General features: G+C 39.9%; 1 long non-coding RNA gene and 2 gene segments (V, D, J or C); 1 reads left to right on the plus strand and 2 right to left on the minus strand.

The window, feature by feature from the left end:
• Nucleotides 1-12,859: 12,859 nt before the first annotated feature.
• On the minus strand, nt 12,860-13,564 carry LOC119907365. The gene is made up of 2 exons (XR_005445095.1): nt 13,514-13,564; nt 12,860-13,297 (listed from the first exon to the last, which is right to left on the minus strand). It is a non-coding gene; the product is annotated as an uncharacterized LOC119907365 (long non-coding RNA).
• Nucleotides 13,565-13,699: 135 nt separating this feature from the next.
• Nucleotides 13,700-14,856, minus strand: LOC119907346. The segment is given in 2 exon segments: nt 13,700-14,697; nt 14,805-14,856. Coding segments are annotated over 2 exon segments (375 nt in total).
• A 487-nt stretch (nt 14,857-15,343) lies between these two features.
• On the plus strand, nt 15,344-16,773 carry LOC119907651. The segment is given in 3 exon segments: nt 15,344-15,352; nt 15,539-15,590; nt 16,442-16,773. Coding segments are annotated over 3 exon segments (393 nt in total).
• Nucleotides 16,774-17,045: the final 272 nt, after the last annotated feature.

Consider the following 17,045-nt stretch of genomic DNA (forward strand, 5'->3'; position numbering starts at 1 on the left):
ATACAAAGAGACAGTTGTCGAGCTGGCCTTCTTGCTTTTGGACTAGTCAGTAATATTAGCCTGCTTGCTATTTCTTGTGTTTTCCGACTTGCTTGATTATTGGCTGTATAAGCAAAGACATTTTTAATCATGTAAGTTATGTAATCATGACAACTACATGTGTACAGCTGTTCATATTTGCAACAGTGGTGTGTAAGTGAACAATACTCATGAAACAGGGGGCACTAAATAGCAGAAGAAGCCATTCTTGTGTAATGTTGCTTTACAACAATATTTTTTTGTAATTGGAGGGATGTAAAGGTTTTGATTGGTCCATTTCTTATTACAAAGTTTTCTGATGCTGATCTGTGTCTTCATATTTTCTTTTATCTGGAAATAGTTGAAGTGGCTGTGATCCAGTATGAAGCTGAGGTCAAAGGTCATGACCAAGACTTTTCTCATTAACAGTCTCAGGTTGGTTTTTCTTGATTATTTAACAAACCACTGATGAACCTGAGATTTCAATGGGATATAAATGGATAAAGAGAAGACGTGCTGGAAAAAGTAATTTGATTTCCCCAAATCAAATCTGGTTAAATGTTAAATCCAATTGATTTAATTATGTGTGTGTGTGTGTGTGTGTGTGTCCTCAGTGAAGTGTATCAGTCTCTGCAGTAGCTTCCAGCTGCAGCAGTCACTTCAGTTTCTGTTCAGTCTGACTGAGGGAGGTTTTTGTACGACGCTTTTTCACTGTGTGAACACATGCTGACTGTTGATAGAATGACCACTCTGACAGTAGTAAACTGCTGCATCTTCAGTCTGGACTCCACTGATGGTCAGAGTGAAGTCAGAGTTTGATCCACTGCCTGTAAAACGATCTGGAATCCCTGATGCTCGAGTGCTAGCATAGTAAATGAGGAGTTTAGGAGTTCCTCCATCTCTCTGTTGGTACCAGGCTAAATAGTGGTTGTTGCTCCAAACATAAACATTCTGACTGGTCCTACATCTGATGGAGACGGAGCCTCCCAGAGCAGAGCTCACTGCTCCAGGCTGAGTCACTGTGACCTGGCCTCTGGACTCTGAGGATACAGAGACAAAAACATAAAGCAGCGTCATGGTTTTGTGGGCTTCATTTCAGAGGGACGGATGTTCATAGAGGAGAGGAGTTTGATTCTCTGGACTTTACCTGTGAAGCAGCAGCAGAGGAGAGTCCAGATGAGGACGCAGATCAAAGTCATGTTTTTGATGAGGAGGATTTCTGTGGCTTCTGTTGTCATGAAGGACAGCTGTCAGTCATCCAGTGTTCAACTCTCAGGACTATAAACTCTCCCAGAGCACTGGAGCATGGTGCTGCTGATGCAAAGTGGCTCTCTATGGAAATGCTCTGACTGACTCCAGCAGTGACTTGGATTATTCTGATGATGCTGTTTATCAGTGGATCAATACTCACATATATTTCTCTGTACGAAGAAAATACATTTCAAAATGTAGGTTTTAACATTCAGTCTCAAGGTCAGTGCCATTTTCTTTTGATTCAATTTATAATGTGTATAGTATTCAATCTTTCTTCCAGACTAATGATTTTAAAACCATTCCAAAACCAATTTGTTTGAAAAAGTAGTTGAGTAGGTAACAAATGTTCATTTGAATGTTTCAGTGATGATTCCTGCTTACATGAGGAGAACAAACACATCATCATCATGAAGGAGGTTTTTGCTTGAGACAAGAAATATTTAAGATAGTTAAACCAATATAAGCCTTACAGTCTTCACCATATGTAAAATATTTTAAACTCTGAAATTCAGAAAGTTTAATTTCAAAATAAAAAATATATACACCTGAATAAAAGTGTGCTAGTGTTAAATTTTTATCTTTAGTACCGAAAACCGTCCGTTCAGCAGTGATGCCTATATGTTGCCATGGTTACTGAGCTCAGAGAAGGAAGTGAAACCAGATTCATCCAATCTGACGAAGACCAACAGAACTTGCAGCCTCCTCTGCTGCAACTAACAGGATGTTTAGTTTACCTCATATAAACTTTATTATCTCTCTTTGCAGTGGGTCGAGTCGTTCCAGAACACTGAGGAGAAGCTCTCTGTGTCCTAAAACAAACAAACAAACAAAATAATAAACATCTATCGCATTGCGTTTACATTTATAGTTACAAGAATAACTGCTGAGATATGTAGGGGTCTTCATTGAAAAGAGTAGATAAATTAAATCCCAAAAAAGTGAGTTTTAGTCTCATAGTCAGATAAGTAGGATTTTCTAATTTCAGTACTTAAATTTCTCACACTGTACAACACACACTATCAAAACACACTTATCACAGACTCACAACTACAACAATATTGTTTTTTTGTCATTTTCCGTAGCCTTGTCTGTGCAGTTGTAACCCAGTGCTTCTCTCTTGTGGAATTGTTATGGTACTAAATGTTCGAGTCACTGATACAGAATTTTTCCTAACGTGTCTGTGTGTTGAAAGTGATTTATCCGGAGCAGAAAGGGCATCAGACACCCAGGCAGGACATTTACACAAGTCTGAACTGTGCTCTACAGTATTCAGTCAGCTGGTTAGTCCTTTTTGAACAGTGGTGCTCAGAGAATAAGTCCAACTTATTTTGGTTGCTGAGTAGATAGATAGATAGAAAGGTTATGATAGGGTAACCCTAATTATTTTGTGTTAGTCACACTAGGTTTAGGGGTGCTGTTTTACTTTGGTTTAAATGTTGGTCCGATCAGTGAGGTTTAGTTTCTTTGCTCGTTGTGTAGTTTAGTAATTCAGGCCTTAATTGGAGGAGTACTCTTTCTGTTATATCTGTGTCTTTGTTTTAATCAGCACAAACATGCCCTTTTTTCTTTGTAGTTTGTGTACCTAATGTTGTTGATTCTTCTTAAAATCTGTTTTAAATGAACAACTTTTTTTGTTACTTCCTTTACCCCTCACGAGCTAGGTCGTGACAATGAGCATAGCTTCCAGCTGCAGCAGTCAGTTCAGTTTCTGACTGAGGGAGTTTTTTGTACGACGGTTTTTCACTGTGTGAACACATTCTGACTGTTGATCCAATGATAACTCTGACAGTAGTAAACTGTTGCATCTTCAGTCTGGACTCCACTGATGGTCAGAGTGAGTGAAATATGAGAAGACACGATAAAAGTTTGAAAGTTTGGTAGACAACATAATAAAAGAGGATCATGTGTTGAAAGTTTTCACAGCCTTTTTTTGTTGGACTTGTTGGAATAGGAAATTAAATTGCTCTGATTATGTAATTCGAACACATCTTTGTAGTGGTCTTGATTCCACATTCCGACTTAAGAGCACATGAACACACCAAAGTCAGAGGAATGACTTTACAGCTCTGGAAATGGGACCATCCGAGGAGCACGTGAAAGCACCCTGAGCCAACCCCCACCACTGGATGCTACAAAAACTTTCACACTGAACCTTCAGACATGAATGCATCAAAAGAACAAAATGTCACTTAATTTTTTATCTTTAGTACTGAAACCTGTCTGTTGTCATGTTTTCTGAGCTCAGCTGATGAGAAAAGAAACCCTTGTTTTACATATGACTCAATATCTTTAACTCTCATTTGTAATTTACTGAATGTTTATTGTGTGTTGGATGCTGCTTTTTTATTGTTGATCAAAAAGGCACAGACAAAAAAAGTTTTATCCAAATTCATGAAAACGTCACATCTGCTCTCTCTCTGTCTCTCTCTCCTTTTACACATGTTAACATTAATTTTCTTGTTGTGTTATTGGTGGTTTTAATAGTTCAACACAATAAAAATGTCATCAAATAGCTTTCCTTGTGGATTATGTACATAAAATTGACAGGTTATGATTTTTTTTCTGCCATGCATCTAATATTACCAGTCATTTCAATAAGGTATGAAGACACAATAATAACAAGACTGTCTTTTTAAAATGTTACGTCTTCATTCTTTAATGACTGGGGTAACATTAACCTTAATGATATATATAATATATAACCTGTGATTGGGCGCTATATAAATAAAATTGAATTGAATTGAAAGGATTAAATTTTTTTTATTTAATTTTAATATAAAACCACCCATTTATCTTGTATTACAGGAGATTCTTCTTGATGAAGATCCACATGTTGTTTAGACATAATTTGTACCCAGAAAAGATGGTAAGTTTTATTTCTCTGAAAAAAATAAGAATGTCATGAATTTTATATTTTAACATTAGAAATAAAGATTAGGATATCTTCAGCTTAAAGTGATACAACATGACTGTGATGTACGATTTTACAGTTTTTCTCCATTGCTTAAACACTATAAACAGGTTTTTGAGCTAAAATTTCAAAACCATAACCATGCTGTACTGTACAGCACACTTAAGAATAAAAAAGAGTAGAGTCACAAACGACCTACGAATGGCAGCTGATGCTAGCTCACATTCCCTCCTCAAACTCCTCGAACTGTCTGCTGCTTTCGACATTGTAGATCATGGCATACTTCTAAACCGGCTCCACCAAACCATTGGACTCACTGACACTGCTCTTAACTGGTTTACATCGTACCTCACTGATAGAACAGAGTACATTTCACTTGGTAGCGCAAGGTCCCGGCAACACACAGTCACCTGCGGAGTCCCCCAGGGGTCAGTTCTTGGCCCCATCCTCTTCATCATCTACATCCTCCCCCTCGGCAACGTCATCAGTCACCGTGGAGTCTCATTTCACTGTTATGCTGATGATACATGAAATCTGACCCACACCCCACTACAACTTCACCAACATCATCATCGTCTTCAACACTCACCGCCTGTCTGGAGGAGATAAAGGTTTGGATGAAACACAACTTCCTGCAGTTGAACAGCTCCAAAACTGAGGCAATTCTTGTTGGCACCCACATCAAGTTCAGTCATCCTCCATAACCGTTATAACTATCTCTGGTCAAGACATTCCCCTCTCCACAACAGTCACAAATCTAAGATTTGATCCGCAACTCACCTTTGAAGCCCATATCAAAAACCTGTGCAAGATCTCATTCTATCATCTCAGAAATATTGCAAAACTCCGTTCTACACTCACCTTAGCTGATGCTGAAAAACTGGTCCGTGCGTTTGTCTCCTCCAGACTGGATTACTGTAACGCACTTCTGTGACTATTGAGACTTTTAAAAAAGGCCTAAAAACATTTATTTTTAGCAGAACTTATGAGTTTTAACCTTGCACAATAATGTTGTTGCACTATTTATCTATATTTTATACACTGATGTTTTTACCTGGCTTTTATGATCTTACCTGTAGCACTTTACCTGTAGCACATTTTTGTTAAATGTAAAGTGCATTAGAAATAAAATGTATTATTATTATTATAATTATTATTATCTGACCAGTGTGTAAGACTGTGTTGTAGTGTGTGTGTTTTTGAGGGCTTGTGTGTTATGTCTGAGGGCAAAGTTTGGTTTTCCAGCCAGATTGAATGGTTTTGAGTGGAGAGCTTCATTTTGACCTGAAAATAGGATGTTCTGAGAATTGGGTGAGAAGTTGTGCATTTGTGTTTGAGTTTCATGAAAAAGAGGCATAATTTCAAGAAATGTGTCAGAGCAATCGAGAAAAATCTACAGGCCTCTGCAACAAGTTTTTTGAAAATGAAGATGGAAGATTGATTTTGGGATTTTATATATAGTTGATCTACTTATATTTAAATTATACACTTGTAAGTATAGTTTTATGACTTCAGTTGATATTGAAACTTTTTTTAAATTACATTTAATTAAATTAATCTTTGGTTATGAAGGTTTCTGATGCTGAACTGTGTTCATATTTTCTTTTAACTGGAAATCATTAAAATAGCTGTGATCCAGTACGAGGCTGAGGTCAAAGGTCATGAGCAAAACCTTTCTCATTACAGTTTTTCACAATTGCTAAGATCAAATCAAACACTTGCCTCAAAACCATTTCATCTGTGCTCAAAATCAAACAATGCTTTCAAAACATAAACACAGCCAGTCAATAGGTAAAACACTACAGAGCATCTCGTCAGGGGCATGTAGTTACAGAAAATGTTTTTTTGCGTAGAGGAAACGCATTTTCCAATTTAAAAAGTATAGTAATCACAACTTAGTACAGTAAATATGTAGTATACTGTAAGTACTGCAAGTAATACAGTATTGAATATCTGTATATTCAAATACATTAAGCCCAAAGAACAAAGAAAACTATAAATGACAAGCACATTACACTCAAATGTTGTGCAACATTATATCAATATTAATGCATCTTACATGTTTAGGTGTCTGTAATGTGGAGATTTCATCAAGTTAAGCAGTGATGAGTCATGTGGGTGATGATGACGCCGAGGATCTCAGAGAGATTCCTCAAGAAACTTCAACCAGAAGTTTTTGACAGCCAGAAAACATTTCGGAGCCAGAAAACATTGAAGTCACTATTAGAAGCATTACTTTTTTTACAACATGATCTTCATCAGCAGAGGACGTTCTCCCAGCTGTCACACAGTATTTTAACTCTGAAGCCAATGTGGACAAGAAGCCAGAATAATGCTGAGTGAAATGGGAATTTGAAAATCTACATTTCAATAAAAACTGGGCGACTCCATCTGCTGAGGAAGAGCATGTGATGTTATTGAATCATGATGTAGTAATGTTGTCTTAAAACAACAGCTTCATTCCGGGCACGGTGCTGTTGCACTATGTAGCACTGGAATCCCGGGCAGGAAAACTTTCACAACAGCATAGTGCTTTACTATAAGCTGCCTTGATGTTCTCAGTATGGAGATCATAGCAGAGGCTGAAAAGAGACCGAAGAAGTCATTGTCGAAAGGAGTGAGGAAGATACAAAGAGAGTGTGACCGGACAAGATTAAATATCAGACTGGCTTTTACTTGTTGGCCTGAACTAACTGAACTAAAAGGATCCAAGACAGTTGTCGACCGTGGCCTTCTTGCTGTTGGACTTGTCAGTAATATTAGCCTGCTTGCTATTTCTTGTGTTTTCCGACTTGCTTGATGATTGGCTAGCAAAGTTTTCAACATTTTTAATCATGTAAGTTATGTAATCATGACAACTACATGTGTACAGCTGTTCATATTTGCAACAGTGGTGTGTAAGTGAACAATACTCATAAAACAGGGGGCACTAAATCGCAAAAAAAAATTCTTGTGTGATGTTGCATTACAACAATATTTTTTTGTAATTGGAGGGATGTACTGGTTTTGATTGGTCCATTTTTGATAAAAAGTTTTCTGATGCTGATCTGTGTCTTCATATTTTCTTTTATCTGGAAATAGTTGTAGTAGCTGCAGGGCCGTGCAGAGACCTTTGGAAGGGCAGGTGCTCAAAGTATAAAAGGGGCACATGGAACAAGTCTTTAAATAGGGCTGTTCTCAAAATATTGATCCAGAAATATATCGTTATGTATTCCTTGCTGATATGCATATGCTGATGCTTCTGTATCGATACATCAACAAATGCAGTGACACAGTTTTGAAAAAGAACCTCAGGGAATACCCAGATCTAGCTTTAAAACACGGTGGGCTGACACAACTTACAGGGATCAGTTGCTGTTGAGGAGTTGCTGCTGTTGTTGCTGCTGACACTACTGGAGGTGATCTGTGACTAGAGATATTTTAACATATTTAACATAGGAGATGTATTAGCTGATGAAACAAATATATGACCAGGACAAGATGTAAATATTGCCTTCTCTAGTGCTGCAGCTGCTGCCAAGACTGACTGCTATGAGAAAATAAGAGGAAGGTAGAGGAAATAAGATACCAGGTTCAAAAAAGTGTGGGAAAAATCTGGGAAGGAAACAGTACTGGGAGAAAGAACTAGGTTGGACAAGGCACGGGTAAGAGTGAGACAAATCTATAGACAGGTGTTCAATTCAATTCAATTTTATTTTATTTATATAGCGCCAAATCACAACAACAGTTATCTCACAGCGCTTTTCATAAAAGAGCAGGTCTAGACCATACTCTGCGATGTTATTTACAGAAGCCCAACAGTTCCCACCAAGAGCAAGCACTAGGCGACAGAGGCAAGGAAAAACTTCCTTTTAAGAGGCAGAAACCTCGAGCAGAACCATGGCTCAGGGTGGGCGGCCATCTGCCTCGACCGGTTGGGGTGAAGGAGAGAGAGAGAGAGAGAGAGAGAGAGAGGGAGAGAGAGAGGGGAGGGAGGCAGCCTACACAATATACACACAGAGGTACAGACAGTAAAAGGTAATGTTGCTATAGACTGAATGAAAAATGGTACAGATATTTATAATAGTGTTGGATGGTAACCATCGTAGTGTTAATGATTATAATAACAATAATAACAATAAGACTAGCAACAATAGTCGTTGCAGTAGAGGGTGTCGTGCAGGAACACAGGGGCAGCAGGTGACCCGCAGCCACAGATCCAGACTCCACAGCTCCAGAGCCAGAAAACCTGCAGGAAGTGATAGGAGAGAGGAGAGAGACGAGAAAGCACAAGACTACCAGAAAGGGGAGAAGTTGTGTTAGTAACATGCAATAATGGGATAAGGTTGCATACAGAGGGAGAGAAAGTAGAGGAGAGAGGAGCTCAGTGCATCATGGGAAATCCCCCGGCAGTCTAGGCCTATAGCAGCATAACTAAGGGATGGTTCAGGAGTCACCTCACCCCAGCCCTAACTATAAGCTTTATCAAAGAGGAAAGTCTTAAGCCTACTCTTAAATGTGGAGATGGTGTCTGCCTCCTGAACCCAAACTGGAACCTGGTTCCACAGGAGAGGAGCTTGATAGCTGAACGCTCTGGCTCCTAGTCTACTTTTGGAGACTCTAGGAACCACAAGTAACCCTGCATTCTGGGAGCGCAGTGCTCTGGTGGGGTAGTAAGGTACTATGAGCTCTTTAAGATAAGATGGTGCCAGACCATTAAGAGCTTTGTAGGTAAGAAGAATGATTTTAAATTCTATTCTGGATTTTACTGGAAGCCAATGCAAAGAAGCTAAGGACAGGAGAAATGTGATCTCTTTTCCTGGTTCCTGTCAGAACACGTGCTGCAGCATTCTGGATCAGCTGAAGAGTCTTAATGGACTTTTTCGAGCAGCCTGATTTTCGCAATATTACGTAGGTGAAAAAAGGCGGTCCTTGAAATTTGCTTAATGTGAGACTTAAACGACATGTCCTGATCAAAGATAACTCCAAGATTCCTCACAGTGGTGCTGGAGGCCAAGGCGATGCCATCCAGGGAAACTATATCTTTAGATAATGCGTCACGGAGGTGCTTATGCCCCAGAGCAATAACTTCAGTTTTATCTGAGTTTAACATGAGAAAATTACAGGTCATCCAGGTTTTAACATCCTGAAGGCACATTTGAAGTTTAGCTAACTGATGAGTTTCATCTGGCTTGATCGATAGATATAACTATCATCTGCATAACAATGAAAGCTTATGGAATGTTTCCTGATAATATTGCCTAAAGGAAGCATATATAAAGTGAAGAGGATTGGTCCAAGGACAGATCCTTGAGGAACTCCATGAGTAACTTTGGCGTGCATGGAGGACTCATCGTTAACATGTACAAACTGAAATCGATCTGATAAATAGGACTTAAACCAGCTTAGAGCGGTTCCTTTAATGCCAATGAAATATTCCAGTCTCTGCAATAGGATCTGATGGTCAATGGTATCAAATGCAAATGATCTAATAAAACCAGTACAGAGACAAGTCCTTTGTCTGATGCAATAAGGAGGTCATTAGTAATTTTCACCAGTGCTGTCTCTGTGCTATGATGAGCTCTAAATCCTGACTGAAAATCCTCAAATAAACTATTGCTCTGTAGAAAGTCACACAGCTGTTTAGCAACTGCTTTCTCCAGAACCTTAGAGAGAAATGGAAGGTTAGATATAGGTCTATAGTTGGCTAAAACATCCGGATCAAGTTTGGGCTTTTTCAGAAGAGGTTTAATTACAGCTACTTTAAAGTACTGTGGTACATAGCCTGTTGATAAAGATAGATTGATCATATCTAGTATAGAGGTGCTGACTAAGGGTAAAACATCTTTAAGCAGCCTAGTCGGGATGGGGTCTAAGAGGCAGGTTGATGGTTTAGATGAAGAAATTATTGAAGTTAGTTGGTAAAGATTGAGGGAAGCAAAACAGTCTAAACATGTATCTGGTTCTACAGCTGTTTCTAAGGTTCCTGAGTTAAGAGATAAGTCGGTGCCAATTGAGGGCAGGTCTTGGTGAATTTTGTCTCTAATAGCTAGAATTTTATCATTAAAGAAGCTCATGAAATCGTAACTACTGAGAGCTATGGGAATACTTGGCTCAATAGAGCTGTGACTCTCTGTCAGCCTGGCTACAGTGCTGAAAAGAAACCTGGGGTTGTTCCTATTTTCCTCTATTAATGACGAGTAGTATGCTGCTCTGGCATTACGGAGGGCCTTCCTATAAGTTTTAAGACTATCTTGCCAAATTAAACGAGAATTTTCCACTTTGGTGGAACGCCAATTCCTCTCAAGTTTCCGTGATATTTGCTTTAATTTGCGAGTTTCAGTATTATACCATGGAGCTAACCGTCTTTGTTTTAGTATTTTCTTTTTTAGAGGGGCTACAGAGTCGAGTGTCATTCGCAGCGAGCCTGCAGCACTATCAACAAGATGATCGATTTGGGAGGGACTGAAACTAGCATAGTCCTCTGTTACTATGTGACTAGATAATGTATTTAGAGCTGATGGAATCGCATCCTTAAATTTAGCTATGGCACTATCAGACAGACATCTTGAATAGAAATTTTTGCCCAATGGCGAGTAGTTCAGCAATACAAACTCAAAAGTTATCAAACAGTGGTCGGATAAAGAGGGATTCTGTGGGAACACCACTAAATGTTCAATTTCAATACCATACACCAAAACAAGGTCGAGGGTGTGGTTAAAACAGTGAGTCGGTTCATGAACACTCTGAGAGAAGCCAATGAAATCTAACAAAGAGATAAACGCAGTACTGAAGCTGTCATTCTCAACATCCACATGAATATTAAAATCTCCTACAATAATAACTTTGTCCGTTTTAAGGACTAAAGTTGACAAAAACTCTGCAAATTCAGATAAGAATTCAGAGTACGGGCCAGGTGCTCGGTACACTATAACAAAAAGAATTGGTTGCAGTGATTTCCAACTTGGGTGCGAAAGACTAAGAACAAGACTTTCAAATTAGTTATAGTTTAGTTTAGGTTTAGAGCTGATTAGTAGGCTAGAGTCGAAGATAGCTGCAACTCCACCTCCTCGGCCTGTGCCTCGAGAAATGTGAGTATTAATATGACTGGGAGGGGTGGATTCATTTAGGCTAACATATTCTCCATCACCCAGCCAGGTTTCAGTAATATAAAATAAATCAATTCATAATCTGATATTAGTTCATTTACTAGTACACCTTTAGAAGAGAGAGATCTGATGTTTAAGAGTCCACATTTAACTCTCCTATTCATTTGCACTATTGCTCTTGTGGTTTTAATTTTTATGAGGTTTTTATGCACAGCTCCTCTTCTGTTTACCTTTTTAAATAATTTCGATGGTCGGGGGGCAGACACCGTCACTATAGGATTTTCACTAAGTAACTCCTGAAATGGAGGAGCTGAGAAGTGTGTTAGACTGCGACTCTGCGTAGGATTTTGGGTGGGTAACTGCTGAAAAAGAAGGGCAGAGAAGTGTGTTAAACTGCGACTCTGCCTCCTGGTCTCAACTCTGGGTTGTCATGGATTTGGTCCACTAATAAACTTGGCCAGATTTCTAGAAATGAGAGCTGCTCCTTCCCAAGTGGGATGGATGCCGTCTCTCCGGATCAGACCAGGTCTTCCCCAGAAAGTCTGCCAATGATCAACAAAGCCCACATCGTTTGCTGGACACCACCTCGACAACCAGCGGCGGAATGACGACATGCGGCTATACATGTCATCACTGGTCAGATTTGGCAGGGGTCCAGAGAAAACTACGGTGTCCGACATTGTTTTTGCATATGTACACACCGACTCAACATTAATCTTAGTGACCTCCGATTGGCGTAACCGGGAGTCATTACCGCCGACGTGAATAACAATCTTACTGTATTTACGTTTATCCTTAGCCAGCAGTTTCAAATAAGACTCAATGTCGCCCGCTCTGGCCCCAGGGATGCACTTAACTATGGCCGCTGGCTTCGCTAAATTCACGTTTCTCAAAATGGAGCTGCCAGGTGTGTGTGTGTGTTTGTGTGTGTGTGTCCTCAGTGAAGTGTATCAGTCTCTGCAGTAGCTTCCAGCTGCAGCAGTCACTTCAGTTTCTGTTCAGTCTGACTGAGGGAGGTTTTTTGTATGACACTTTTTCACTGTGTGAACAACCACTGACTGTTGATGTTATGTGCACTCTGACAGTAGTAAACTGCTGCATCTTCAGTCTGGACTCCACTGATGGTCAGTTCTGATACTGATACTCTCTGGGAAGTGTCGGCAGATTCAACCAAGACATTATTTGTTCAAGATTCCTTAAAACTAGATGTCAGAAACTGCTTCGTTACACAAACTGCAAATTAGATTCTTAGTGACAAAGCTAATTTTTAAACTAGCTCAAGATAAATCAGATTTACAAGATGTGCTATTGGTAGAAACTCTCATGTTGAAATGGGTTTAGAAATGTCCTGAAAGTTTCATGAATCTGATTAAACTAAAAAGTCTATGATGAATTTATTTCATTTGAATTATGAGGTAAGTTATTATCAGCACATTATATCATAACAGTATCAGAATCAGTAGTATGATCTCAAAATACAACATGTGTGTTTAAGTTTGTTGAAAACTAAACTGTGTGACTTCAATATAAAACTTTTAAATCTATTTTATTTGAAATGTAATCTATAAAGGAAACATGAAAATTCATGTCAGATCAAAACTAGTTTTAATGTGTTTGACTTCATTGTCAGTAAATTACTAAAGTGTTTCTATAACTCCACAGCTGTTGATTCAGATCAGTTCCTCTCCAGCTAAAGGAGGTTTTTGTACGACGTTGTATCACTGTGTGAACGGACGGCTGTAATCCTGCTGACAGTAATAAACTCCTGCATCTTCAGTCTGGACTCCTCTGATGGTCAAAGTGAAGTCAGTTCCAGACTGACTCCCACTGAAACGATCTGAAACTCCAGACTGACGGGTTTGAGCATCATAAATCAGGAGTTTAGGAGCTTCTCCAGGTTTCTGAAGGTACCACTGCAAGTCATTAGTAACACCTGAACTGGCTTTACATCTGAGAGAGACAGTCTGTCCTGGAACAACAGACTAAGATCCAGAAGACTGAGTCATGATGATTTCTCCTGATGAATCTGGAAAACATGAAAAAGAGGAGAAGGGTTATTGAGACAAATCCAGTTTGGAGAAAGATGATCAACATCCAAACAGAAGAGTCTCATTTCTTTAACATGGAGAACAGATGGAAGAAGGTAAATGCTGCTTGTTTCAGTGTTTCTCCATCACAGCAGAACATCATTGTGGTGAACCTGGTTGCATCCTGAAGCAAAGTTTTCAGAAGAGAGTCTCACCCTGAACAAGGTGCCCCAGGGTGGCCAGCAGTAGAATCAGTGACATCATCATTGTGCTGCCGGCGTGTCAGTGGCTCTGAAAGGCCTGGACAGCCACTGATCAACACTGGCCTCTTAACGGCTGGGAGCAGAGAGGCAGGACACATATGCAAACACACAGAGTCAGTGAGCTGTAGCTGTCCTCAACATATCATGGTGTTTCCCCCTCAGTGCTGAGAGCGTTGATCTACATATTTACATATTTACATGTAGACGATACTGAAATCTTGTCATTTTTATGTAATAGGGATTTTAGACAATGATTAGTGACATTAATATAAATGTAGGTTTGACATCTTTAGGTGGAAATTTCTTCAAGTAAAGTAGTGTTGGGTGTTTGAGGGGATTCTGAGGCAGATGATCTCAGAGAGCTTCCTCGAGAAACTCCAACCAGAAAACATGGAAGTCATCATCAGTTACATTACTGTTTTTATGACATGATCTTCTTCAGCAGATGGAGTTCACCCAGCTGTCATGGAATATTTTAACTTTGAAGCCAACGTGATCATCCATCCATCATCAACCGCTAATCCTCCGTACAGGGTCATGGGGGCTGGAGCCAATCCCAGCTGACATCGGGCGAAAGGCGGGGTACAACCTGTGATGGACAAAGTAATTTGATTTCATATTTTTTTGTAATATTTTTTCCTACATGTTCATTGGTGTAAAGTAAAAGTTGTGAAATCTTCAACCTCATAGATGACGTGTGTGTGTGTGTGTGTCCTCAGTGAAGTGTATCAGTCTCTGCAGTAGCTTCCAGCTGCAGCAGTCAGTTCAGTTTCTGTTCAGTCTGACTGAGGGAGGTTTTTGTACGACGCTTTTTCACTGTGTGAACACATACTGACTGTTGATAAGATGTTCACTCTGACAGTAGTAAACTGCTGCATCTTCAGTCTGGACTCCACTGATGGTCAGAGTGAAGTCAGAGTTTGATCCACTGCCTGTAAAACGATCTGGAATCCCTGATTCTCGAGTGCTAGCAGTGTAAATGAGGAGTTTAGGAGTTTCTCCAGCTCTCTGTTGGTACCAGTGTAACCAGTTAGAATTGTAAACATTCTGACTGGTCGTACATCTGATGGAGACAGAGCCTCCCAGAGCAGAGCTCACTGCTCCAGGCTGAGTCACTGTGACCTGGCCTCTGGACTCTGAGGATACAGAGACAAAAACATAAAACAGCGTCATGGTTTTGTGGGCCTCATTTCAGAGGGACGGATGTTCATAGAGGAGAGGAGTTTGATTCTCTGGACTTTACCTGTGAAGCAGCAGCAGAGGAGAGTCCAGATGAGGACGCAGATCAAAGTCATGTTTTTGATGAGGAGGATTTCTGTGGCTTCTGTTGTCATGAAGGACAGCTGTCAGTCATCCAGTGTTCAACTCTCAGGACTATAAACTCTCTCAGAGCACTGGAGCATGGTGCTGCTGATGCAAAGTGGCTCTCTATGGAAATGCTCTGACTGACTCCAACAGGGACTTGGATTACTCTGACGATGCTGTTTATCAATGGATCAATCAATATATCTGAGTATTAATTAGTAATGTTTTAAACCTATTTTACATGATTTTAGTTTCATGCTTCTAGGTGTATTCTGTTTCAAAGTGCCCTAGGTCTTATTCAAATGAACTGCCAGAGAAAATGAAATTTCAAATATACATAAAATTCAACATGCATTCTGGAAACATTTATTCATTTAGCTGACGCTTTTATCCAAAGTGACTTACAATTGCTATACATATCAGAGGTTGCATGCCTCTGGAGCAAAGAGGAGTTAAGTGTCTTGCTCAGGGACACAAATGGTGGATGTTTCACAGTGGGAATTGAACCCAGGTCTCGCACACCAAAGGCAAGCATCTTATCTATGTGCCACCTACCCTATATTATGTCTCATTTTCACATTTCATATAGGGCTGATAAAATCATACAGTCAGAGACTCATATTGGTGAGTTTGTTCCCGTCAAAGTCAGAGAGCCGTGTCTCTCTACAGTAGTTTGTATCACTGTGGTGCACCTTTGGTGGAGGAACCGGACTGGATGTTGGAAGTAAGTTTCTGCTCAAATACTAAATACAATATTATCAAGTCCTCCTTTAAATTTAGCTTTTGAAAGTTTGAGGCAGATATATTGATCTTGTTTTTATTATAAAAACTTTTATTGTTCACGTTTTTATTTCTCTTCCTTTACCATACCACAAAATATAAAACTTTAATCTTAATGTAAAAATGTTTAACCTTTTCTACCACAATATTAACTGTTGTTACGGTTAAATACAATTCACTTTCTTCAGGTAAAATTGAAGTGAAGATAAAGATGGGTATTTCAAAATTTTGCATATTGTTATGTCTTTGGAAAAAGAATACAATATTTCCACATTTAACGTGAAAGGACAACTGGCACTAATTTTCGTAAGTTAACACAGTGGTCAGTATATCTGTCAGTAAGTGAAGTAATACAGCGGAGGATTGATACCTGCGTGATAGAATTGTATCTAGATTTTCAACTCATCATTATAGATGTTAATGTAAGTGAAGAAACACTTTGGTGATGATTGAAATCCAGATGAAGAATATTTGCTTGTGGTCAGTTCATTTCTGTTTTGGTTTCCACTGAATAAATTATCGTATTGTTAAGTATGATGTTGAGTAAGTATGATACGTATGATCTTGATAAGAAAGTTTGTTATTTATTTCCAGTGTAGTTTGATATATTTCAGGTCGTTCTGTATGATGATTCTCTCTGTGCTGATTTGCATGAGAGGCTTCTTAAAGGGAAGTGAAACAATGTGTGAGTGAGTGACTGGTGGAGCAGAAAAACCATCTGACAGAAACTCCTTAAAGGAGAAAATCAGCTCTCACACAGTAAAGGTGTCCTCTAAGCTGATTGGTGTCTCCTAGGTGATGTCCGTCCCACCCTGACGGTGCTGCCCCCCTCCAGTGAGGAGCTGCAGCAGGGGAAGGCCACGCTCATGTGCCTGGCCAACAAGGGCTTCCCCTCAGACTGGAGTCTGGCCTGGAAGGTGGACGGCAGCAGCAGCAGCAGCAGCAGCTGGGAGGAGAGCAGGAGCCCCGGGGTGCTGGAGAAGGACGGCCGCTACAGCTGGAGCAGCACCCTGAGGCTCCCTGCAGACCAGTGGAGGAAGGTGGGCTCTGTGACCTGTGAGGCCACCCAGGGCTCCCAGGCTCTGGTCTCAGAGACACTGAGGAGAGACCAGTGTTCCCAGTCCTGACCTGACTCACTGGGACTCTGCTACTGGTTTTACTCTGCTCTCTGAACTCTGTAACTCTCTCTGTGTCTCTTTCTTTCCTTCAGTCACTCTCTAATCACATGTTTCATGAATAAAGTGATTATTACTACACAATAAAGACCAGTTTATCAAATTAGTTGTTGTCATTTCTGTTATTTTGAAAGTAACAGTTGGTAGAGGTTGTGCCCCATGAACAAGGCTGAGTCCTTACTGCAGCGGCCTGGGTTTGAATCCCACCTGATCATCACAGTTTC

Source organism: Micropterus salmoides, unplaced genomic scaffold (genome assembly GCF_014851395.1).
Source record: "Micropterus salmoides isolate LMB-PRFRI ecotype aquatic unplaced genomic scaffold, ASM1485139v1 Ms_hic_scaffold_17, whole genome shotgun sequence".
Classification (NCBI taxonomy): domain Eukaryota; kingdom Metazoa; phylum Chordata; class Actinopteri; order Centrarchiformes; family Centrarchidae; genus Micropterus; species Micropterus salmoides.